Below are 24,294 nucleotides of genomic sequence, written 5' to 3'. Positions count from 1 at the left end.
GAGAAGGGGGACGAGGGATGTAGAGAGGTGACGGCCAGGGCGGGGGTGAGATTAGATTTCTCGGGGGGGGGCGCGGGTAGCAGCTAGGGGATTGGGGCTCCAGGGTCGGGTCACCATGGGATACGGGCTCATGTTCTGGAGACGAGGAGAAAATCCAAGAAGCCGGCAAAGAAAACCGCCCCCTCCACCACCCTTGGCACCGTACCCCTCCCCCCAGGCCCCACCACTCCCCGCACCGCCTCCCGCGGCCGCCTCGTGCTGCCCCCTGCGTTGGGACGACCGACCCACGGTTCTGATTGGTTGGAGACCTGGAGGGGGAGCCGAGGGCCGGATTGGCTGGCGGGGCCAGCGCAGGGCGGGGCGGCTGATTGGCGGAGCTGGCCGAGGGGCGCGCTGCTGATTGGCTGGGGACGAGGAAGCAGGAAGGAGGGCGGCGGAGGCTCCGCTCTCGGGGAGTTTGTGGGGGAACCGCGAGCGGCGTAGCGGATCCCGGAGCCCGGCCCCCGCCGCCCGCCCGTCCGGCTGCCTGCCCCGCCCGTCCGGCCCCCACCGTCCGCCCGCCCCGGCCAGGCGCGCCCGCCCCCCCGACGGCCCCGCCCGGCCGCGGCCCCCGCTCCGCCCGCCCGGCCCCGGCCCCCAGGAGGAGGCGCTGACGCAGCAGCGTGGAGCCCGGGAATTGAGCGCCCCCGGGGGGTTCCAGCCGCCGGATTCCAGCCCGGCCGGGGCCTGCGGGAGCCCAGAGCCGCGCCGTCCGCGCCGCCGTCCCGGTGAGCTAGGGGCCGCGGTCGAGGATGGGGGAAGGGGCGAGCGAGCGGGAGGGAGCGAGCGAGGGAGGCAGACGAGTGAAGGGGAGAGGACCGGTCGCCCGTCAGCGCGCCCCACCGAGCGCGCCGCGCCGCCGCCCCCGCCAGCCCGGGAAGGGACGGACGAACGGACGGACGACGCGAAGCAGGTGCGGCCGCCCGCTCGCTCGTGCCGCCTCTCTCCCCCGGGTCCGGCGCCACGGTCCCGCCATCGGGGAGTGCGGAGCGCCTCGAGGTGACAGCCCCTGGGGGCCGCCCGCTTCGCAGGCCGGGGGCGGGGTGGGTGGGGGCCGCAGTGTGGCAGCTTGGCCGGGCGGCGGCGGCGCGGGCGTCCCGGGTGGCGGAGGGCGGGAGGACGCCGGTCGTTTCTCCGCCGAGGCAGAGCCGGCTCGCCTCCGAGTGCGCGGGCGGCGAGGCCCCCGCCCCCCCGTGCCCCCTCCCCCCATCGAGGTCCCCGAGGCAAGGGGCCGCGGCTGGGGGCGGCGCCGCGGGATCGCCAGCACAGGGTGGGGGGCGCCCTCCCGCGCAGGGAGCTGACCGGTTATTGCTGGATGGGGGGCAGGGGATGGGGGCCACACCGGGGCGGGGGGTAGTGTAGACCAGACCCGATCGGACTGGAAGGAAGGGAGGCGCCGAAGAGGGAAGGGAACCGGTTCGAGAAGCGAGTGTGGGCCGCGGGAGGCCCGGCGGGGATCGTGCGGAGCAGCGGCCGAGTCCGAGGTGGGGCGGGGGATCGAAGTTGTCAGACCGCCTCTAAGTGACAGCGGGACCCAGTGCTCGCGGCCGGGCCTGGCCCTGCCTGCCTCGCCGCCTCTCCTCCAGGGCCGGGGGCCGGGTCAGGTCGGGCCCGAGGGGCCCGCTTGGCGGCGAAGCGCCGGACAAAGGCGGCGCCGGAGCGGGCGCAGGTGGTGGCGTCGGGGAGGGGAGCGGGTCCGAGCCACCCACCCCAAGGGGAGGGCGACCGGGCCGGACTCTGCCCTGGGGATTGCGGGGGCCGGGACGACCGCCGGGAGGAGCTGCGGCACTGGCTCACGGCTCCAGCCTCGGATCACCTCGCTGTTCTGGGAAGAGTGGGGTCGACCCAGTGGGGCAGAGGGACAGAGGTGGGGGTGTGCACATGGTGGGCCTGGCCGGTGGCGACCGGGTTGCAGGAGTCACCAGGAGAGAGTCCGGTGAGCAGCTCTAGAGCCTGCCAGGACTGAGGGGTTTCAGCAAGAAGACTCTGTCCACAGGCAGAGGGTTATTCCCACCTGGGACATCTCCCAGTCGCCCATTGTCATTAGTCTTAAGAGGGCAGAAGACCAGTTGGACTGGGGACTAGGAAATACCTCCCAGAAGTGCTCCAGCAATCCATGGACAACTGCCTTCAGCACTAGTGAAAGAAGGTACTCACATAGAGAAATGAGAAGCTGAGTTTATAAACCCAGGCAGGAATTTAATTATTAAATAAAAAAGGTTTCCTTTCTATCACCTGAGAGACTTTCCTCCCACCTTTTCCACCCCCATGCCTTCTGCAAAAAGGAGAAAAGGACCCCAGAGAGACCACATGTCTTGGAGGAACACCACTGTCCTTGGCCAAGTAGAGGACATTTGGGAACCAGTGGCTTAAGCCATGAGTGCTTCTGACCCCACCAGTTACCAGCTCTAAGCTGGATGCTGTTTTTGCATATGTAAAAACCCACTCAGAGCTCCTGTGCCCTCTCCTGTGATCCCATACTTAATGGAAGAGTTGGGACCACAAAAACAGGGAGACTTAGGGTGTTTAGAATGTATATATTTGATAAAATCTGGGTCCCACCCCAGGAAGGTTTTGGTTATGAGCTGCTCCCAGCTGTGGTTGACTGTAATCCCTCCTTGGGAAAACCGCCTGTCACCCTTGCTTAGTCTGAGCATGGAGTTAATTCATAGCCACCCTCCATCCCCCTCCCCAAGAGGGTCTAGACCCCAGCCTGGGTGGAGTTGAGGCTTGTGGGAAAGGGAGGTATTACCTCATGCAGGAGACTAAAGTTTTTCTGAGAGAATTTAATTGTATGTCTAAGATCCAGAGGATGATGCAGCATCTCAAGGTCTTTGTGTCTCCTGAGGGGCTCTCCAGTATGTATGTGATTTCTTTTGGTGGCAGTCAGAAGGGGGTGACCTGTCTGGCCTAAAGGAGAACCTAAAGGAGAATGGCCAAAACAATGATTCCCTCTTTGACAGGCTCTTACCTGGCAGGAGACTCATGTCAGATCAAGTGTTTAAGAGGGTTTGCTCTGGAGAGTTTAGCCAATGAAGAGTTTCTCTCTTTTTTATATCTCCCTCCCTTTCTTCCTTTCTGTTGCCCTGCTGTTCCCATGTCAGGCCTATGTTGTTATCATGACCTCCCTGTCCCTCCTGCTTCCTCTGGCCCTTCTGATCCAGTCTGTACACAGCTGGTAGATCATTCTTTGTAAAGCACTCCTTTCCCCATGTCACTCCCCTACCCACAAACTTGCAGTGACTCCCCTCTTCCTGCAGTCTCATCCTAGACAGTCTCCCTTAAGGCTCTCCCCTAGCCATGCTGCGCTGTGCATGTTTATCTCCCTGCATCTTTGCTCCTGCTGATTTCGCCAGTTGTCCCCAGTTAGGAGCCCGTTGCCTTCTTCTTCTCCTGCCTGAACCCTACTCTCATCCTTCATCTCAGACCACTCCAGGCCAGCGTTGCTTGCCTCTGAGATTGTGACCCTGGATTTTATAACATGGTGTCTTCTTGAGTGTTTTTGTCAGTTGGAAGTTTCTTAAGGACAAGGACAGTGTGAGTATTAAACCTTTGTGTGTGTGTGAGTATTCTAGGATTTCTGGTATAGTGCTGTGCACATCGTTTTTATTGAATGAATAAATGCAGTTGGCTGCTTAGTTGAGTGGGAGCGGAAGGGAAACGTTCCCTTCTGTTTCCTTAGAAATGCTAGTATAGGAGTTCTTGGTGGTTTCTGACCTTTTTAAGGCATATACATAGGGTGTATTTGGGGTGCTTTAGCGTGGGGAGCAAATGATTGCTTCTGATATTCCAGCTGGTGAAGAGTCTGTCCTGTGGATTGCTCACATGATACCGTATAGACATGAATTGGAAAAGGACTGTAATCCTGTTTTCCTCCTACCTTACCAGGACATTCTCGCTACCCGGCTTTGCTGCTCTTAGGCAATTTTCCTTGTTGTCCGTGCTAAATGAATCCATATGTTTTATCCCTTCTCAATCCTGGGTGTAAATGGGGGAGAAAACACGGTTCTGAGAACAGAAAAGGAAGATTCCTGGGTCTGGCGTGTGGACAGGGCTTTGGGGACTGATGTTGGAGGAGTTGTTTATAGAGGCATCGCTGATATGGGAGGCACCATTAGTCCCACACTGGACCCATCAGAAAGGAGAGCTTATGATCCCAGCTCTCTTGGAACTTCCGTTTTTGTTTACCACCAACCCTGGGCCATGGGAGAAATGGGAGAGAGGACTGGTGACTGGTTTGAGTCTAGACATTGAAAAAATAAATTCCGCATCCATCCCCTTTCCCCCAAACCTCCCTTTTGTGCCCCAGTTTGATGATTAATGGACCAGCATTTCCCTTCCAAGCAGGAATGCCACCCCTCACAGTTGCCATGGCAATGCAGACCGCTCCCCCGTCAATTAAAAAAAAAAAATCCGCACTACTTCTCTCCTCCTTGCTTCTACAGTAGTAGGAGACAGGTTACCTCATAATGCATCTCCTGGCCTCTCTTCTCAGCTGCTTGGGCTGTTTGTGCTGTGTGTCCTAGAACACGGCCCTTCCTCTCTTTCTGAGGATGGTCTGAGTTGCTCCACTCTAAGCAAATTGTGCCCCTCTTGGATCTAGCAGCTCCTGGAACACTTTTACAAAGAATCAGAGAAAATTTCTGCTTATTTAATTCACCCACAATGCAGATTAAAAACCAAAAAGAGCCTTTTTCTATCTTTTCCTTTGGGGTTAAAAAAAAAAATCCCCTCCACACTGTCTCTGGTACATAGAGGTGTAAGTTGGGGAGCGTTTTGACATCCATAAAGGAAGTTTCAGTAAACCTGGAAGGAATTAAGCCTCCCAGCATACAGAGTTCACATTGGAGTTCTGTGGAGATTTTCGATTTCTTTATTTTCATTCCTCCCCACCTCTGTCCCAGCATTCAGGAGGACTTGTGTGTTTTCATTTTATCTGTTCTTACTCCTCTTGGCCTTGCTCCGGCAACATCTGGCCTCAGCGCCCTGTCGCAAGGTGTCATTAAAGAGAAAAAAAAAAGCTTAAGGGGAAAATGTCTCTGGAGTTGAGAAGTTGCCTGTGTTGAACTAAGGCCGCCAGTTGAAGCTGCCGGGTTTATGGAGCATTATACGAACAGCCCCAACATTAAAGGGCCTCCTTTTTATGAATGGGTTGTGAAGAATGTAAATAAAGCAGCATTTCTCAATGGGGAAGCATTTTACATAAGCAATACTACCCCAGCCCGAGTATTTGTGGGAATTTGCTAGCATAGTCTGGCAGAACTCACTTCCTTTGTGAACTTGCCATTGTGCTGGGGACTTTGGAGGGACAAGAAGAGTGTGCTTTGACACGGAGGGCAGCCCCAGTGCTCCTGCTCTGCAGGTCCCCGGCCTTGACGTGATGGGCCACCTCATGGCTGGAAGTGCCTGCTAACCCTGAAAAGGTGGACAATACAGCATGTAGTCAAGAGCCTGTGATGATTAGAAGCATAGGCTCCTGGCACCTGGGTTCTGAGATTCTGCAGCGCCTCACCCTTCAGGCTGCTTCTACCTCCCCGGAGAAGGGGACAGGGAGGTCCTGGATGATGAAATCCTGCCTGTTTTTAGGGGAGACACCTAACTGTAGTAAAATAGACTGGTTTGAATTTCAGCTCCTTTATGTTTCCCCTGCTCACCTCCTGGTACTGCCACTAATGAGCAGTAAACCGGCTAATAGGGAGAAGTAGCAGCAGCAGTGGCCGTGAGGCTGAGGCTGCAGGCGGTCTGCTCAGGGCCAGACAAGTGCCCTTGGCTCCAATGAGCTGGCTTTGCAGAGTGGCTGAGTACTAGCCTGGCCCTGGGGTGCAGTGGAGGTATTGGTGTCCTGCCCTAGGTGACTTGGTCTAGCGGCTGGGGATCTAACTGTGGTGGGTTTGGTGAGCAGGCCTCAGGGCAAAGTCACATCCAGGACTTTGTGTGATGTCCCGGGAAGCATTTTCATCCAGATTCCATTTTTACCAGTGGGAAACACCTGCAAGATGGTTTGTTATTAACCTGTCTCAGCGTCCCACCAGTAATAATAACAATAATAATAACATTGCCCTTGAGATCTTCTGCAGGCACCAAGAATAAGAGAATGGGTTTGTCTCTCAGCCTCTCTGAGGTTTGAAATAGGAACTTATTTCTGAGGCACCATAACCAAGTTACCTGAATGAAAAAATGACAAGTGACTGGTCTTAGTTAACAGGATCAATGCCAGGCAGAAACTTGAGGTCTGCATCTTTTTTCTTATGTTTCTGTTCCAATAGGTTTGCGGGATGGGGGTGGGGGCTTTAACACACCTGGTGTGTTAAGACACCTGGTGTGTCTCTGCCTCTTGTGACCCCAGGGTCTCACCTGGAGTGGTACTTACCACCCCATACTTCCCTTCCATCTTCAGTGCCTGTTTGGGCCCCAGCCCTCCTTACATGCAGCTCTTTCAGTTTCCTACCTGCAGAGGAGAGGGGTGGCCCTTCTTCAACGGCAGCTGCCTGTCTAAATGTTTGGGGAAAATTCAGTTTGTTAATCACATTCTCATCCGGCCAGGTGGTTTAGAGGTGAATTATTATTATTACTGTTTTTTTGGCTGTGTCTTGTAGCTTGTGGGATCTTAGTTGCCCTACCAGGGATTGAACCGGGGCCTCAGCAGTGAAAGCGCCAAGTCCTAACCACTGGACTGCCAGGGAATTCCCTAGAGGTGAATTATTAGTTTTTAGAGCATCTTTGCAGATACCACAGCAAAGGTATTAGGGTGTTGCTTGATGCCAGGATATCCTGATGTGTATGCCAGAATGGAAGATGGAGTCACGATTCCACTATAGTCAGGGTCAGCAGGCCCTCCTCAGTAGTGAGGGGTGTCCCTGGAGGCGTTCACACAGTTGGGACAAAGTGTAGAAAAGAATTGTAAAACAGATGAAATGACTGTACGAGATAATCGTCAGAGAAAATTGGAAGGACTTGGACTTATTTGGCCCAAAGAGGTAGCCATAGAGGTCAGGTAATACATCTTCAAATATTAAGATGGCTGTTTGGAGTGTGATGACCAAATTTCAGTCTTCATTGCAGTCCGTGATGGAGATTTCATCTGATTCGAGACGTGGTTAGATGCATGGGGTTGGGGGGCAGTCTGTAGACTCCTTTCCTGGATTGACTGTTAAAATCAAGAAAACATGTCTTTGTAGCCCTTACCCCTTTCGAGGATATAAAATGGGTTTGTTTCAGAAGTGCATCTAAGAGCATATTGGGAACTTTGAGAGACTTTTCTGTAGAAACAGTTTGTAAAATTATGTTTATGTTCCCTGGCCAGTATATAGATGGCTCTTAATCGTAGTACATTTTCAATTCTTTTGTCGTGAAAAATCAGGAAAAACTAATAATGTGTTAATGCCAATAATTAAAACAGCACAGAGAAGCAGAATTGCACATGCAAGTTGATCTCGAATGTTGGTCTGTGACTCAGCAGCCGTCCTGTGTTGCGGTTTGGGGCGTGGGCTTGGGGACTGACACCAGCCACCCCGCCTCTGCCCTCGATGGTGTGGGAGTGTGGGCAAGTCCTTCTGCCTCTCTGTTTTCTCCACGTTAGGGTGAGATGATATCAGCCACCGGGAGTGGGGGGTGGCAAGGATGAATGAGAGTGACGGTGACTGTAAGAAGTAAGTGGAACGAGAGGAATAGTCTCCTGAGATAGCTAGGCAGGTTGGGAGAGAGAAGAAAGAGGACAGTCGTGGAAGAAGGTTGTGCTGTGTAATATGAGAGAATTCCTAAAGTAGCCTGTTGAACTGTAGATTATATTGAAGAGGCAAGGTGGACTCCTGGGGATGAGGGATAGTTTGGAGGTCAGAGTTTCTCTGGGCTGTAAGTTGGGCCATCAGTCTAGGGTGGAAATGTTATATGGGATGGAGCAGGTGGGCACCCAGATCTTCATTTGTTCAGTAAGCTCTTACTAAGCCCTGTGGATAAGATTTATTGGTAAGGAAGGCAGAGCCTGCCTGTCCCTGCAGAGCTTGCATAATGAGGGTGTTACTAAACAGTTAATTGGTTAGGCGTGAGATATTCAGGTTGGCTGCCTGTGTTTCTGTTCGCGCTGTGGGAGTATTGGGAAGCCCTGGTCTTGGGTCTTGTTCCTCATGGCTGTTTCATTCAGGACATCAGCACTTTGCTGGGGAGGCTAAGGGCAGAGCTCCCATGTTGGCCTGGCTGGCCAGTTTCTTGTGTTCAGGACAAGAGATTGCACCTCCAGTCTCGGCACGCCATCTTAGAAATCCAAGTTACTGGTTCCTGGAGTGTCCTGGTGGTTGAACCAGCACATATCCTTTGCCACTCCTGGGCAGGTGCCCGGAGCAGGCTGGTGAGCTGTTGCGTTTTTTGAAGAACGGTGCATCAGTACACGAGGTTTCCTCCTGGTTGACCTGTTGCTGAGCCTTGAGGTTCCCTGTCCCTGTTCCTGCTTTATTTTTTCCACACTTTAACTGCCGGGAGCAAATGGGTCCTGCTCCAGGAGGAGATTTGCTTCTGGCCTGGTCTGTGCACTGTGGAGTCTGGGTGGGAGGGTCTGAGGGAGCCTTAGCCTGGCGCTCCCTGTCCCCCAGCCTGGAGTAATCCTGTATGGAGCCAATGGTGGTGAGTCTGGGGAAAGCTGCATTTGTCTCCCGCCCTTTCCAAATGTTTAGGAAGCACATTTCTCAAAGTGCTGCCCATTTCCCATTGGGCTTAGTACACCTGGCAAGAAGTAGATCGTAGACCCTCAGTAAGAGTCTGAAAGTCCTGGCTCAAATGTGCCCTCTGGGAAGCTGCCATGGAGCCAAGCTCTCTGTACCGAGCTCCGAGCCCTCAGTCACAGCCCTGTCACGCTGTCTTGCCCTCTGTCTTCCTACCAGCCCAAGCTCCAGTTCCTCAGTCTGCTTTGCATTTTTCTTCAGCACTTGGCGTGATACTTGACATGTATGGGGAAAGAATGAGCTTGTGTTGAGCGCCTGCTGTATACCAGGCACTCTGCTAGGCAGTTGACACACACTCTTATTTAACTTGATCCTCATAACAACCCTGCTGTGTAGGTAAGGAAACCAAGGCTCAGAGAAGTTCAAGCCATTGACCAAACCCACTTCGGATTAGCAGTGGCACGAAGTGGCTTCCAGCCCCGTGTGGGTCTTGCCTTGCTGAGCTGTGGCGAGGGGCCAGCAAACGTTGGCTGAATGAGCAAAGGTCACAAGAGGTGCCGTGTGCCTGGGAGTGAGCGACGGGTGCTCTGGCTTAGCTGGACCGACACCTGCACATAGAGGTCTGCCTGGTGCACACAGGAGCTGGGCACTGGGAAGAAGCTAGGGGAAGGTAGGTTGCCTTCAGTAGGGACATGTGCCTTAGAGGAAGCCTCTGCAGACTAGCTTTGTATTGCACGTGATTACCTTCTAATTTGTCAGGGCTGAGTTTCTTAGAGCAGAGCACTGTGGTATGACTAAAATACAGTGTTCTCTGCCCACTGTCCTCACTCAGGGGTCTGTGTGTATATATTGACTTATAGGTCCCAGGGGTAAGTCTTGTCTCCCTCACTCTCAGCCCCCCTACCTGCAAGGAAGGGCCTTGCCCTGAGACTAGGGACTGGCTGTTTCCAGTGAGAAGGTGAAGGAGATTCCACCAAATCTATTGTTACTATATTCCTGTACTTAATTGCAATTCTAATGTAAAATGGAGAGGTCCATTTCATAGTCTGAGTCCCCTCCCTCCCCACAGAGATGTTAACAAGAGGTGTGATATCTGGCCTTGGGTCCAGAGCCAGCAGTACGTGGAGGTTCTGGATGCTCAGGTGTAGCTCTGGGCGCGTGTGTCTGGGCGCTCCCGCTGGGATGCTCAGCGTGGACAGGAGTAGCCAAAGGTGGGGCCCGGCTGTGGGGCTGGGCCGGTGGCTGCACCGGACCCTGTGTGGGGTGGGGGTGGGCCTTCCCCTGCACTGCTGCTCCTGCCTCTCTGGGCTCCTGGGAGCCCCCAGTGTGAAGTGTGAGGAGCAGGTGGTCGACTGGCCAGAGATAGGCTTGGTGCCTCCGGGGCAGGCGGGCCCAGCTCCTCAGATGGCCACGACCCGAGGGCAGTCTATAAAACAAGCCGCATCCAGACGGGTCAGGCCAGTTCCCTTTGGTCAGGCGCCGTGCTTCCTGCCCAGGTGTTTGTAGGGTCCCAGCCTGACTGCAGAGTAAATTGAGTACCCACAGCAAGTGAGGCTGAATGGGCACGAGGGAGGCCCTCTCTTCGGGGCAGTACCTTGGGGCTTGAGGTCTGAGCTGCTGGAGCCAAGGCTTCTGCTCTCTCTGGGAGCCTGCACTGAAGCTGCAGTCAGATGGCAGCAGCAGGCAGAGCGAGTGCCCTCTGACCCCATCCCCTGGGCCTTTAGCATCTGAAGATCTCGCCTTTCTTGTTTCTTGGAGGCGTGGAGCTGTTATTCAGGGTCTGTGGGATACAGTTTCTGCCCCTGCCCTCTTCGCTGCATTGTAAACCGAGCCCCCCAGAGTTCACCCCAGACTGGGTCCCGAGTGGGATACGGGTGGCACGGCTGCATTTCCCGGGGTGGACACTCGGGTGTTTTCAATGGAACGGTAGCAGAGCAGGGGTCAGGTACAGGCTGCGTTTTCAGATTTCTCACCACTCCCGGTGGCTCTGGATTCCTCCTAATGTGGGGATTCGAGAGCTGAGGGCAGGCCACCCTCCACTGTCTGTGGGTCTGAAAGAGGGGGATCCCCAGGATGTTGGCCTGCCCGGTTCCTACTCTGCTAGGCTCCTGCATGGTCCCTAGTGTCATTCTCACCACCACTCTTAAGTAAAGTTCTTTCTGATGTGTCTCTTTGAGATGAGGCATCTGAAGTTCAGCAAAGTTAGGTAAGTTGCTCATGAGGGCCAGAGCTGGATCCAGGTCTGGCTGACTTAAAGCTTTGGCTGTTTCCATTTTACCGGCTCTAGGGGGTTCAGGAGATACCAGCCGCATCTTTATCTGGCTTTATCACAAGAATTTCAGCAGCTCACCTCTCTGTTTTTCCATGAAGTAACATCAACTAAATTTAAAAGAACAGGAGCTTGCCTTTGTGCTCTTCCTGCTTTTCTTCTCTGATAGCAGATTCAAGAAATTCAGTGTTCGTGAAAAAGTATTATTCCGTTGAGGGGTGGCGGAGGGGGTTATTTTATTCCAAGAGAGATTGCAGAAGTGGGCAGTGCTTACTTAACTCGGTGCCTACTGTGTGGCTTTAGGGGTAATTGGAGGGAGGTGGCTTGGGTCAGGGCCCTTCCTGACCCTCACCCAGGGGACCACCTGGTCTGCTCTTACCTAAGACCGCCCCCCCAACCCCAAGTACTCCCTCCCATTACAGATAAACCAAAAAGCCTGAAAAGCATAATTTCAAGTGCAGTGGGTAAGAGAGGTTTCAGGAAGAGCAGTGGGGCAGAGCCCTGGGTCCTGAACTCCTAATGATGGGGGTGTGGATGTGGCCTAGAGCTGGGTAAGTTAGGGAGAGCCATGGCCAAGGCTGAGGGCCTCTTTCTGCCCCAGGGCAGCCTCTGCTTGGGGGAGTGATCTGGTTTCGACCTGCTCATCCAAGCCCCCACCCTTGCCCTCGTTTCTCCTCTGGTGCCCACAGCCCATCTCCTCCAGGCCTTTGACCTGCTCTTGCACACAGTACCTTGGGTGTCCTCCACCTGCCCTGGTGGGCCGTGGGGGCTACGTATAAGGTGCTGCTGCAGCTTGAGGGCAAAAGACAAGGCCTCCCTCCTTTTCTATTTCTGTGGAGATGACTTCTCCCAGCCCTGGTCAGGCTTGTGATTTTGGATTCAACTTTTGATTCATTGGGTCTTTGGCTCGGAGGACCACCGGCCGGCCACTGTGCTTCAGACTGGTTTTCTTCAGTGAGGGCTTCCTTGACATGGTCTAGGCGAGCTCTACGACGCCCTGGGGAGTCCCTCCTAGGAACCTTCTCCCGAGGGTGCCTGAACTACCTGCCCCTGGGAGGACAGGGCTTCCCAGAGAAGAGGAGGGTAGTCTGAGAGAAGCAGGGCACTCTTGTCTGTTGGTAGTGGCAGAAAGTTCCTGGTTGAGCTGGTGTGTAAGTGGGAGGGACAGGACAGCAGGATGGTTGGCAGAGCTGGAATGGGAACCAAGCCTCCTGCTTTCCCGGGATCTTCTTCCCCCATTGAGCTGGGCCACCCCTGCAGGTTGGAGGGGCCCTGGCAGGCTGGGCGCCCCTCCACCCAGCCCCACCCCAGGGAAAAGCTGCTGCCGAAGTTCTCACACGTCCATCTGGCTTCAAAGCATGACTCACTGACTCTCTTCAGCCTGGAGTGCAGTGCGCTAGGCAGCAGAGTCCCCAGCCTCTCCTCAGGAGCGTGAGTGACATTGCTGCCTTAGGCACCACGTGAATGCAAGGAGTTCTGCGGGTGATGGGATTTGGCAAATTCAAGGGAGGCTAGCAGGAGGCCCAATATGCTTGATTTGAAAATGTGACTTGCACCCTTTGATTTAGAAGCTTCCTGGGATCATCAGCCTCAGGGACAGTGGGTGTCCCTGAGGGACGAAGAGGGAGGTGAAGGAGTGAGATACTCGCCGGAAACAAATTCCCAGGTTCTGGGGACAGACTCCCGAAAGTGGAAGGCTTTTCTCCGAATCTTTTTCATATTGCAAGGGAAAGACTGAGTGGGACCAAGTATCCCAGAATCCCTGGGCCATCCATCCATGTAGCAAGTCTACCAGCAAATTGAGGGTGGGGGGAAGCGAGGGCAGACCAAGGACGACCATGGTCTGCTAAGAGCTCTTCATTGGCCAGGCTTGGAAACACCTCCCTGTGTTCGCTTTCTCTTTCCCATCTACTCCTCCTTACTCTGCTTGGTGTCCATGTCCTTAAAGGCCATAAGCCCAGGTGACCTCAGCCTTGGCCACCGGCCATTCCCAGGCCCGACTCCTCTGGTAACTTGGGGCCTGTTGAGGGGCTTTGGCCCCTGCTCAACTGTGTGGTCTATTCACTGTCCTCCTTCTCCAGGCCCTTTGGGGGTGGGGGAGGGCTGGGCGCAGGCTTCCCTAGGAAATACAGATGTGCTTCTCCTTGTTCCTGCTCCTTCACCTCTGGCACAGGGGTGCCCTGCCCTTGAGGGAAGGGCCTGGGGTTATAAGCAACTGGGATTCTTTTGAGGGCTAATAAGCGTGCTGAGCAATCAGGGATGGGTGGACACCCTGATTAGAAGAAAGAAAGCGTCTTAGGTAGCCTAGCAGATGCCTGAGGTTTTTCAGGAGCACTCCAGTCTGTGCTTCAGGAATGAATGGATTTGCCTCTGTGGCTCTCTGTCCTGCCTGGGGCCTAGTCTCTGGGTATGCAGGTCCCCGCATGTGGCCAGAGCAATGCCTGGCACCCCGCCTCCCATTTCCAGTTTTCCAAGTTCTTTCTCAGGGGTGAGGGACACCCCTGCTGCCCTCAGCCTGGTTTTTGGAGCACTCTTTCTCAACTAGTGGCATGTCTCTGGAGAGAGGGTAGAGGGTACCCAGTGACCCTAGCCACTGGCCCAAGGCCACAGGAGCTACTGGAAGGGCTCTGGATTCCCTGGGAGTCCTCAGGCTTGGGACTTTCAGGGTTAAATCCTGGCCCTGCAGGGACTGCTCCCAGCTCCTCTGGTGGAGCGAGAGTGAATAACAATAGCAGCAGAGAAATCAAGCTGAAAAGCTTGCTGGGCAGGAGGGGTCCCAGAGTGCTGGGGAGGGCAGAGCTCTGTCTGACACCTTACTCAGCAGCATCTTGCTTTGTTGGGGTGTAGGTAGGGAGTGAACAGCATAGTAGTCTCTGACCACCGATGCCGGCAGTGTCCGTCCCCCCAACCCTGCCCCTCAGCTCTCCATTGCCTGGGCTGTGCCAGCTTCCTGCACACAGCCTGCTGCCTTTTTCATTTACGGGGGTGCCCGGGGGGCCCAGGTATGTTGGAGGTGGGGAGGGTGTCTGCTAAGCAAAGTTAAGGGATGATGCCTGGTCGCAGGCATTTTCTGTCTGGAGCTCTGGGTTTCCTGTGACTCACCCCCATCCTGCCCCCTGCCTGGCATCTTGCCTACAAGGAGGGAGTCCTGAGGAATAAGGCAGGACTAACAGGGCTGCCTGGGTTTGTCGCCTGAGTTAGTTCTTCTATTTGGTACTTTCTTTTCCCAGCTCTTAGTGGTTGGTGGGCCTTTAAAGCTGTACCACAGGTCTAGAGTGTGGTCCCTGGGTTTCCTACCTGGGAATGCTGGCCCCAGCCTTACTGACATCCCTCCCCCAGGCACGGGCACTGGGCCATTTGGAATCTGAACTAAGGTGGGGCTGGCTCCACGGGCTGGCTGAGACCTCCCCCCACAGGCTCCTCACAGCCAGGCCTTCACTCTTGAGGGGGCTTTCCAGCAATACCCAGGTTATGGCTGTCCTGCTGTATGTGCCAGGCAGGTGTCCTCACAGGTGGACTTTGCCTCCTCCACGGCCCAGCAGGCAGGTTCCTCATCTCAGCTCCTCGCTGTCCATCTCCTTATCCTCCTGTGGCCAATCTCAGAAGCCTCGAGAAGGGGGAGGGGACTGATAATGTCTTTGAAGGAATTGGTGGGCTCCCACCACCCAAGCCCCTATCCTGGATCCATGTCCTCAGGACAGTCTCCTCCTGTCCTACGATGAGTATCTAGTGGGAGAAGAACAGGTGGAGACAACCGAGAGCTTTGCCCCCAGCTTCTTCTGTCTTCCAGCTCTGGGGTTTGCATTGCTCCATAGGGTCCCCAGGGGCTTGGTTCAGAGGAGAGTGGGGCAGCCAGTCCTTGCACAGCTGCTGGTAGCCTGACCCCGCTAGACCTTTGCACTCTGGAAGGGGGTGTCCCGGGAACATCCAAGCTGGAGATGGAGTGAGTGGCCAGAGTTACTGCAGGGGATGCGGGCCAGAGTTACTGCAGGGGATGCAGGCCAGAGTTACTGCAGGGGATGCGGGATGGGCTGCAGTGGGGGAGAAAGCAGGCCAGGGCAGGCTTCTCTCATTGCCTGCCTTATGTCCTGCAGCTTGGAGGTACTCCATGACACACACTCGGAGGAAGTCTCTTTCCATGCTGAGTTCGGGCCCCACGGGCCGCCAGGAGCCCCTGCAGATGGAAGGCAGCAGTATGGAGCAGGGGGCAGAGGGTGTGGAGCCAGGTCCTCCTGAGAGCCCAGGGCACCTCACGGGGCGCCGCAAGAACTACCCACTGCGGAAGCGCCCGTTAATTCCCGAGAAGCCCAAGGCCTGCAAAGTGCTGCTGACCCGCCTGGAGAATGTGGCTGGTCCACGGAGCGCAGATGAGGCTGATGAGCTGCCCCCCGACCTGCCCAAGCCCCCTAGCCCGGCCCCATCCAGTGAGGACACTGGCCTCCCCCAGCCCCGCAAGCGGCGCCTGGCCTCCCTCAACGCTGAGGCCCTCAATAACCTGCTGCTGGAGCGGGAAGAGACCAGTAGCCTGATGGGCACCCGCCGCAGCCGAGGGGGAGACCCCCACCGCAGCCGGGACCGTGACCGGGCCACTGGAGGCTGGGCCTCCTCCAAGAAGCGGCCCCGGCTGGGGGACCTCGGAGGAAGTCGGGACCTGTCCCCAGAGCCAGCACCGGATGAAGGGGCCCGCCGAGATGGCGATCCAACTCCCAAGAGACTGGCCAGCCTGAATGCAGCTGCCTTCCTAAAGCTGAGCCAGGAGCGGGAGCTACCCCTGCGGCCGCCTCGTGCCCATCCAGAAGCAGATGGGCACTCCACTGAGCCACCAGCACTGAGGGCCCCGAGGCCAAAGTGGGCCAAGGTCAATGGCAAGAACTATCCCAAGGCCCGGCAGGGGGCTGGCTCTGGGGAGGCTGCAGGCCCACCCGGCTGGCAAGGACACCCCGAGGAGCCATGGCCATCTGCCACCCCTCGTGGGCCGTCCAGCCAGCCACCTTACCAGCCCCTGAGCGAGGCTCTAGAGAGCCCCTTGGGGCTGCGCCCTCACCTGCCCCTGCTGATGGGTGGGCAAGCAGCCTTGAAGCCGGAGCCCGGGCGCCCAGGCGAGGAGTCACCTGCCCCCAAGCAGGAACTGCACCAGCCCTCTTTCCCCGCACCCCAGCTCTCCCCGCTACCGATGCCTGGCAACCCCGCCGACTACAGTGGCCTGTGTGGTGGGCCTGAGCTCACCGCGCTAGGCAGCTTCTACCTGTACTGCAGCCAGGCCGGGCTGCGGTGTGGGGGCTACCCCTCCTGCTCCGTGCTCCCCGAGGACAAGCTGTCCCCAGTGGCTGCAGCTAACGCGGGGCTCCTCTTGGCCCCGAGCTCAGTGCCCGCCACGGGCACCCACTTCCAGCACCCTCCATGGGGTTCTCGCTACTGCTCCAGTGAGGATACTGGAGTGAATGGCTACAGCATCTGTGAAATGTTGCCCCCGTCTCTTACCCACATCGGCACTACCTGTGGCGGCTGCCCCTACAAAATGCCTTTTGCAGCAGGTATGCCTTCCTGGAGGTGGGGTACACCAGGGAGTCTCTGAGAAGCAGTGTCCCAGGAGGGTGGGGCGCACTGGCGTCTGTCTACCGCGTGGGAGAGTCGGGGGTTTTGAGAAGGGAGGATTCCTCTAGTTTTGTGCCCCCAGCCTAGGAGATTCCCAGGAAAGAGGCCCGTGTTTAGCTCTTAGCAGCCCTGCTCCGTCCCCACTGTCTATGGAGGTTTCTCGGCATGGCAGTTAGGTAGCTTTGTGGTGGCGAAGTGGGCAGGGTGTGTCTCTCCTCCCTCTCCACTGGGATGCCCATTCTTAGACTCTGAGTAGCAAGTTAGATGCTGAAATTAGCACTTTTGCCAAGTTCTTCCCATGTCCTTCTGCCTTCCTCGAGGAAAACTAGAATTCCTTACTTCCCGGGAACCCAGACCATCTGCATGCCAACCGAGTTCAGCATTCACGGGAGGGGTGGTGGGTACCAGGCCCCGTAGGTGGTACCAGCTGCAATAGGACGGCTTCGTCCTGGCCATACAGGCCTTGAAAGAGAAGTAATGCTCAGACTTAGAATCACCTTGCTAGGTACAGACCGGGTGGGCACACTCTGAGAACAGACAGGCTGCCATCAGGGCCTGGGCTTTGGTGTCTACCTTCTTGGCAAGATCCAGACACCTGAGAGTCTCGTGCTGTAGTTGATGAGACATCCCTAAGTGATCTCTCTTTCCCCAAACTGGCAGGAGTGTCCTCACATGCCTCTCCAGGCTCCCTTCCTGGCTCCTGGGTGGAAGTGAGGTGACCAGAGCCATGCTAGCCAGCAGGTCTGCCCTGCTGCTGGTGAAGTGAGGGGCCAGGCCTTCTCAGGGCTCTCCCCTCCCCTGCACAGCCCTTCTTGAAGGGGTCCATAAAACAACTTTATAAACCGGTTGACTCTGGCCAGACTGGTTGTTTCAGGTTCTCGCATGAGTTGGAGCTCTAAGAAATGAGAACAAGCTTCTTTTTAGGCTCTTCTTTTTCTTCCGTACCACTCTCTAAGTCTAGCCACTTGAACTGTGGGACCCAAGACCCCTAGCCCCTTGCCCTGGGACACCAGTAAGCACCATGTGCCAGGCGCTTGTTCTTAGTGCTTTATATATGGGAGGCCATGTGGCTTGTTAATTGAGCACAGACTCTGGAGCCAGACTGAAATGTTCTCCCCACTTCTTCAGCCACGTGACTGTGGGACAAACCAATAACCACCCTGTGTCTCAGTTTCCTTAATTGTAAAATGGGGGTAAATGGTACCTACTTCATAGGGTTGTTGTAAGGATTTGAAGAATTAATATGTTGATAGGAAAACACCTAGGACACACTATATGATACTCACAACTACTACTTCTGTTGCAAGGCACGGAAAGGTAAAGTGACTTGCCTGAAGTCACACAGCTGGTAAGTGGCAGATCTGGGACTCATATCCTGGTCTCACTCCAGATCCCCTGCTCCTAAGTACGGTGGAAACCTTAGAGAAGGAAGATTAAGTCAGAGCTTAGAGATGCCATTCCCATTACTTCCCCTTCTCTCAGGCTAGAAGAGGAGATGGAGATGTCTGTGGGCCAGTCTCCAAGGTCAAGAAAAACCCTTGGCCAGTCACTGATCATCTCCCTTAACAGCCTCTGACCCCACCTGCCACCTCAATGGCCTTTGGGTTCACGCTTAGAATTAAAAGAAGGCGGCTCTGAAAGCAGAGGGGCCGGGGGTTCCCTGCTTATCCTTACCTGCCCTGACCTCCCTCTCTCCTTTTCCCAGAAGGCTGCAGGTCCCTGGGCCAGCTGGAATTTCCTCTCCCAGAAGCCGGCCACCCTGCCTCACCTGCCCACCCCCTCTTGGGATGCCCTGTGCCCAGCGTGCCACCTGCAGCAGAGCCTGTCCCCCATCTTCAGACACCCACCTCGGAGCCCCAGACGGTAGCTCGCGCGTGCCCTCAGAGCGCCAAGCCTCCTAGCGGCTCCAAGTCAGGTCTGCGCACGGGCTCTAGCTGTAGGCACACTGCGCGGAGCAAGGCTGCCCGCAGGCCCAGCCACCCCAAGCAGCCTCGCGTCCAGCGCCCACGCCCCCGCCGCCGCCGCCGCCGCCGCACTAACGGCTGGGTGCCCGTTGGGGCTGCCTGTGAGAAAGCCGTCTATGTCTTGGTGAGTGCCAGCTCTCAGCTGATGGGGAGAAGGGAGGGTGGCGGTTAGGGACATAGGACCTGCAGTGAGTTGGGTCCCAGGAACCCCTGGCTCTAGCCACTCTGAGAAGTGACAAGGGGTTCAAGCTCAGTTGTACCCCAGGAACTGATCACACTGGCCCGGCCTGCTCCCCCAACCCGTACTGATCCTGTGCCCTGTGCCTTGGGGAGTCACGGAATGCACAGTCAGTCACAGCTGGTGGCTGCCATCTCTGTCACCGACTCTTAGGGAAGCCTCCTGAAGTGTCTTCACCTCTCATCCCGGATTATAAAGTGGAGGACTTCCCTGGAGGCTTTTTGGATAAGTATGTATGGGGGAAATTGGGATAGGCAGAGAAAACTGGTGATACAGGAACATCTGGGATGATGAAAAGAATGTAGACTGAAATGTATCTAAGTATGTCTTAGGTGCCAGAACCGAACTAAGCACTTTACATGCATTATCCGCTTTCATCATCACCACCGCCCCGTGAGGTACGCACACACCCCGTGGTCCTAGAACTACCCTCATTTCACAGACGAGGAAACAGGCTTAGCAGTAGATTAAGTCATTTGCCTGTGATAAGGCTTTGCTGCTTATACCATGGTGGTTTAAGAGTCAAACCCAGACTGCCCATTAGGAATCTTGAGGACCTGCCCGGTGCTGGGGGCTTGGAGCACGAGAGCCGGCTGTCGTGGGTGTGGTGGTTGGAGTGCAGGCCCAGAAGTTTCGAGCCACTTTCTTACCCCTGTTCCCATTTCTCTTCCTCTCTCCAACGGTGAGGATTCCCTTTCCTGCCCCTGAAAGCCAGGCTCAGGGAGGAGGGGCCAGAGTGCAAACTACTTTGGCAGTCTCCCATCCTCAGCAGTTTGACTGCCCTGAGGAGAGCACAGAGAGGATGTCACTCCCTCTGCACGCTGAATGCGGCCCCACAAGCCTTGTTTGTGTCATTGGTTTGTTGCTCAGGATGAACCGGAACCAGCCATCCGAAAGAGCTACCAGGCGGTGCAGCGGCATGGAGAGACGATCCGAGTCCGGGACACTGTCCTGCTCAAGTCAGGCCCTCGAAAGACGTCCACACCTTATGTGGCCAAGATCTCTGCCCTCTGGGAGAACCCGGAATCAGGTACCCCTTGTCTAGAGTTCGACCTGGCACTAGTGTCCTGCGTCCTTGGCAGAGTCTGCCTTCCACTAAGCCAGCGTCTGTCTGGTGCTCAGGGCTGCAGACGGCCTTGTGCTTGGGTTGGATCAGCTCATTAACCTTTCCAGCCATCGGGGCCTGAGCGCCTGTCACCCTGCCTCACCTGTCAGTGCCTTTTCCTCCTCCTTCCTCCATGCCTAACAGCATTCTAGGCCACTGAATTGCCAGACTTGGCCCAAGGCAGGGGATAGGGGTGGCCGGAGCCTGCAGAATTGGCCTAGGCTTTGAAGTTGGATGAGCCTCCAGGGCAGGTGGCCAGCCCGCCTGCCTATCTAAGTAACTCTGGAGCTGCCAGCTCAAGCCCTGATTGCTTCTCTTTCCCCCCTAGGAGAGCTGATGATGAGCCTCTTGTGGTATTACAGACCAGAGCACTTACAGGGAGGCCGCAGTCCCAGCATGCACGAGGTGAGCTGCCTGGCGGGGGAGAGGCTGGGGCACTGAGAACGTGGTATGGGGGGGTGGGGCAGCCTGGGCATTCAAGTCCCTGGACTCATTACCTTGGACACCAGAGAACCTGGGGAAAGGCCTGAGTTTTAGCCTCTTTTCCCAACACTGCCCCAATTCATGTTTTGAAGGGAATAGTAACCTTTGTCTTGAAAGGTGGGGCAGAAAGGGAGCCCCCAAGAGCAGGGTGCCAGAATGGGAGCAAGTAGTTGTGTCTTCCTGGCGACAGGAAAGGGGAGGTGGAGCTGCACACCTTTACTGTCTGCAGCAGGAGAGGGAGGGGAGAAAAGTCTCTACTGACACCCCTTGCTATCTACCAAGCCGTGTGTGGGTTTCTCCACCCCCGGTCTGGGCTCCCTTTTACTTTTTTTCCCCTCTCTGGGACTTTTCATCTAAATGGGAGAATGCACACCAATTCCCCTCTCCTCCCCTGGGCTGGGGTGGGGGTCGGGAGGCCGATGTCAGTCAGAGGCTGGAGCGGGTACTTGGCTGCTCCTGAGTAGGACAGGACCTGGGAGGAACGCCTTGGGCTGCTTGATGAGGAGCAGTTAGGCTGAAATTCCAGGGAAGCTCCCTAGCTTCCTGGGCACTAGCTGGAGTTGTCTATCTCAGGTCAGGAGTCCCAGCAGAGTGGTTAATGTCTGCCTTGCTCCTGGAGCTAGGTGCTTCCCACCCTGGTAGCCAACCTCCTCCTCCCTCCCCTTGAGCCTTTGCAGAATGAAGTCTTTGCATCGAGACATCAGGACCAGAATAGTGTGGCCTGCATTGAAGAGAAGTGCTACGTGCTGACCTTTGCTGAGTACTGCAGGTGGGTGGTGCCCTGTACCTCTGGCTAGCCTCTCCCCTCAGACTTCCCAGGGCTATTTGGGCGCTGCCTGTGATCCCCAAGGGGATCTGACTCACTGGGCCTGACCTCCTAGAACTTTCTTCCCACAGTCTGCTTCCATCATGTAATTTTTATGGAAAAAAAAAAAAAGAAAAATTGTTCCCCCTCTGAGGCAGAGTGATTGGGGCAGAGTTGCAGAGTCGGGGATAGTTAGAGTACTGCTCTCAGAAAAAATCAAGGAGAATTGACAGGTGATTGGGAGGGAGGCCCTGGTAGGTGTGGTTCCCCAGTGACAGAGAAGATGGTTGGCAGAGAGGGCATAGGCCCAGGACAGGGATGGAGGCAGCACCTGCCCTTGTGGAGGTGGGAGGGGGTGTCCCAGCCCTCTGGGCAGGGTGGGGAAGGAATTGGTCTTCCTGCTAAGATAGCTGTGGTAAAGACAGCGAATGGTGTGTCACTGCAGATTCTGTGCCATGGCCAAGCGTCGAGGCGAGGGTCTCCCCAGCCGAAAGACAGCACTGGTGCCCCCCTCTGCGGACTACTCCACCCCGCCACACCGCACAGTGCCCGAGGACACGGACCCTGAGCTGGTGTTTCTTTGCCGCCATGTCTATGACTTCCGCCATGGCCGCATCCTCAAGAACCCACAGTAGCCCCCTCACGCCCACACTGGGGCTGCCCACGGGCAAGTGGGGCTCAGGGCAGGGGCACTGCTTGAAGCACAGCACTTGGTTAAGGGGCCACAGGAGCCTGAGGTGGCTGGCCTGTGGTTCTCTTGTGGGGGGAGGGCAGGGGCCTCTATGGATTTGGGCCCCATGGGAGGGAAGGGGAGGCCAGGGTAACGAAAAGCATCAGAGCCCTCAGCTTGGCCCAGGGCACCTCTCTGTGGTCCCCTGGGCAGAGGCTCCTGAAGAAGCAGTCTTCCTGAGGCTGGGCCAAGCCTCAGGGGCATGGCCCCTGGGGGGATTGGGGGAAGGTCCTTCAGGAACCAGGCCCTTCTTTATCCTCCCCTGGGCCCTTCAGGGGGGAGTGGGAGCCAGCTTTACCTCACCCACTGTGACCCGCTGCTTCCCCATTAGCCTGGGACCAGGCTCTCCCAGATTCTAGCACAGCTCCGAGCTCATTCCTTTGAGGCCTAGGGAGCCAAAGTCTGGCTCCCAGAGCATTGACTTTCTCTTCCTGGACTTGGGGCCTTTCTCTGGCATTCCTCCTTTGCCCCTGCAGTAGCCCCTGGTGCTGGGACAAGTTACCAGCCCTCACAGTCATGGGTGTGGCCCCCTTGTGGGAGTCAGCTTCCTGTCCACCTCCTGGTGAAGGCCACCCAGCAGGTCTGGCCTCCCAGAAATTAACTGATCAACATGGGGTTTGTCATGTCTGGGAGAGCAGAAGGGAGCTGGGAGGGGGTGGGGGCAGGGGGCAAGGAAAATTGCTACCTGATTTATTGAAGACTTTTCCTCTTGCCTTACACTTAGAGGTTTAGGAAACCTCTTGCAGAACTTCACACATGACTTTTCAAGCCACACCCACCTGAAATCAAACCAAAGGAGTGCTGTGGCTCCCCTTGCCCTGCCACCTCTTACCCTAGTCTTTTGTAGATTGCACTAATTTACATCCCAGCGAGAATCAACACTGTATCAGTCCACAGACCTGCTGAGCTGCAGCCACTCACTCTAGGAGCTAAGGACCTGCATTTTCAGTTTGTTCCTGTTGCCCAGGGGCCCTGTTCTCACCTCATGCTGCTCCCCAGAGTAGATTAGGAGACTCAGCCCCCTGCTATCCTTGCCAGAACTAGGCCCTGGCCCTGGGGCACTCCGTGTGGCAGCTGGAGCAGTCTGGTTCTTTCCTATTTGTACCAAAGAGGAGCCTGGTAGGGAGAGGGAGTGTGGCTTGGGCCCGGCGCTGGGCACATGCTCGTGAGTGATTCCACAGGCCACAACCCTGGGGACAGGAGTCAAGGAGGGCAGCACTGGGTCCCCCTCCCCTAGGGAGGGGCAGACAGACCCTGCAGGCTGAGGAGGTGGCACTGGGTGAGGACAGTTGGGTGGGAGGTGGAAGTAAATCCTGAGGGCACTCCCAGCGATCCCCCAGCCCTGTGCTGTCCCTGAGCAGATGGCTGCTCCTGATTGGTCATTGGGCTTGGGTGAGGCCTGGACCATTCAGAGGTGAATTTACACTTGGGAAGCCCAACCCCAAATCTGAAGGGAAGGAACTTGGGTCCCCTTGTATTGAATAAGCTGTTTGGAGGAAGGCATCATCAGTCCAGGAGGGCGGGGCAGTAAGAGAGGTTGGCAGAGTGGCCGTGGGGTGGGGCCGTGGTGGCTCTGGAGACCCAGCCTTGGAGCCTGCTCTTTCCCAGGGCGCTGGGCCCTTGCTGCCAAGGAGCCCAGCCTCACCCAGCAGGAGATCAGGCCCCTCGTCTCCCAGGAGGCAGGGTCCACTGCCCACAACTTAAATGCTTTTGAAATCTCTTAGATGTGGAAATATTTTTTCGAACCTGAAAATGCAGCTGGTAGAATTTCAATGGAAGCATAATTCATGTAAAATATATTTTAGTTGATATTTTGTAAAATGCACTTTTTGTGTGTGTCGACCCTGGTTTCTCAGATCTGTATTTCAGTGTTTACAAGGGAGGGAGGACCTTTCCTCACCTTCCTTTTGACAGAGATTAGAAGTACTTCTTTAAGAAAAAAAATAATAAATTTGAGAAATTGTATTGATTTAGAAAAGGACCATTTCCTGTGTGTCGTGTCATTTTTTTGTGTGTGGGTGCAGAGGGGCTCACCACTCTTAACCACTGCAGTGCAAGGGCTCACTGAGGTCAGTAAGCAAAGAGCACAGGAATGTGCGTGGAAACAGCGGGAGGAGAGGAGACAGAGGGAATGGGAATGTGGAGGTGACTTCTTCGCATCGTGGTGGGCTGAGTGAAATCCTTTGGAACTGGTCTCCAAGTGGTTGCGCGGTGAAGATACCGCCTCATCACCTTGCATCATGCCTCTGGAGAACTGGCCAGCAGAAACTGTTGGAGGGCCTTGGTATCTTGCAACTGGCACTCCTTGCTGAGGAATTGAAGGCTGCATCATGAGGCCAAGGGCTCAGACGGCCTGGACGCTTGGTTCAGTCAACCTAGCCCTAGCCCCAAAGCCTCAGTGTTGACTGTGTT

The 24,294-nt window shown here is 55.9% G+C and overlaps 1 protein-coding gene across 5 annotated transcripts; it reads left to right on the top strand.

Annotated features, from left to right (window-relative positions):
* Window positions 1–399: 399 nt before the first annotated feature.
* BAHD1 (bromo adjacent homology domain containing 1) lies at window positions 400–23,863 on the top strand. Of its 5 annotated transcripts, none has more exons than XM_004273998.4 (7): window positions 400–767; window positions 15,057–16,496; window positions 18,263–18,645; window positions 19,630–19,789; window positions 20,193–20,269; window positions 21,016–21,116; window positions 21,598–23,863. In XM_004273998.4, the coding sequence occupies exons 2-7, from the start codon at window positions 15,071–15,073 to the stop codon at window positions 21,785–21,787; spliced, it is 2,337 nt and encodes a 778-aa protein (XP_004274046.1). In that variant the 5' UTR covers window positions 400–767; window positions 15,057–15,070; the 3' UTR covers window positions 21,788–23,863. The 5 variants fall into 5 exon arrangements, with proteins under 5 accessions (XP_004274046.1, XP_033291690.1, XP_033291688.1 ...); XM_033435799.2 differs by lacking the exon at window positions 400–767 and adding an exon at window positions 825–952; XM_033435797.2 differs by lacking the exon at window positions 400–767 and adding an exon at window positions 1,021–1,038 and having other exon boundaries at window positions 18,266–18,645.
* The last annotated feature ends 431 nt before the right edge of the window (window positions 23,864–24,294 follow it).

This window comes from Orcinus orca, chromosome 2, assembly GCF_937001465.1.
Source record: "Orcinus orca chromosome 2, mOrcOrc1.1, whole genome shotgun sequence".
Classification (NCBI taxonomy): Eukaryota; Metazoa; Chordata; class Mammalia; order Artiodactyla; family Delphinidae; genus Orcinus; species Orcinus orca.
The sequence above is the reverse complement of the archived record's forward strand: the minus strand, read 5'-3'. Positions and strand labels throughout refer to the sequence as shown.

Bases quoted from the DNA above. Each gene is read 5' to 3' on its own strand.
- BAHD1 (XM_004273998.4), top strand. From the start codon at position 15,071: ATGACACACACTCGGAGGAAGTCTCTTTCCATGCTGAGTTCGGGCCCC. The intron at 16,497-18,262 runs GTATGCCTTCCT...TCCTTTTCCCAG, and splicing joins CAAAATGCCTTTTGCAGCAG to AAGGCTGCAGGTCCCTGGGC. The intron at 21,117-21,597 runs GTGGGTGGTGCC...GTGTCACTGCAG, and splicing joins ACCTTTGCTGAGTACTGCAG to ATTCTGTGCCATGGCCAAGC.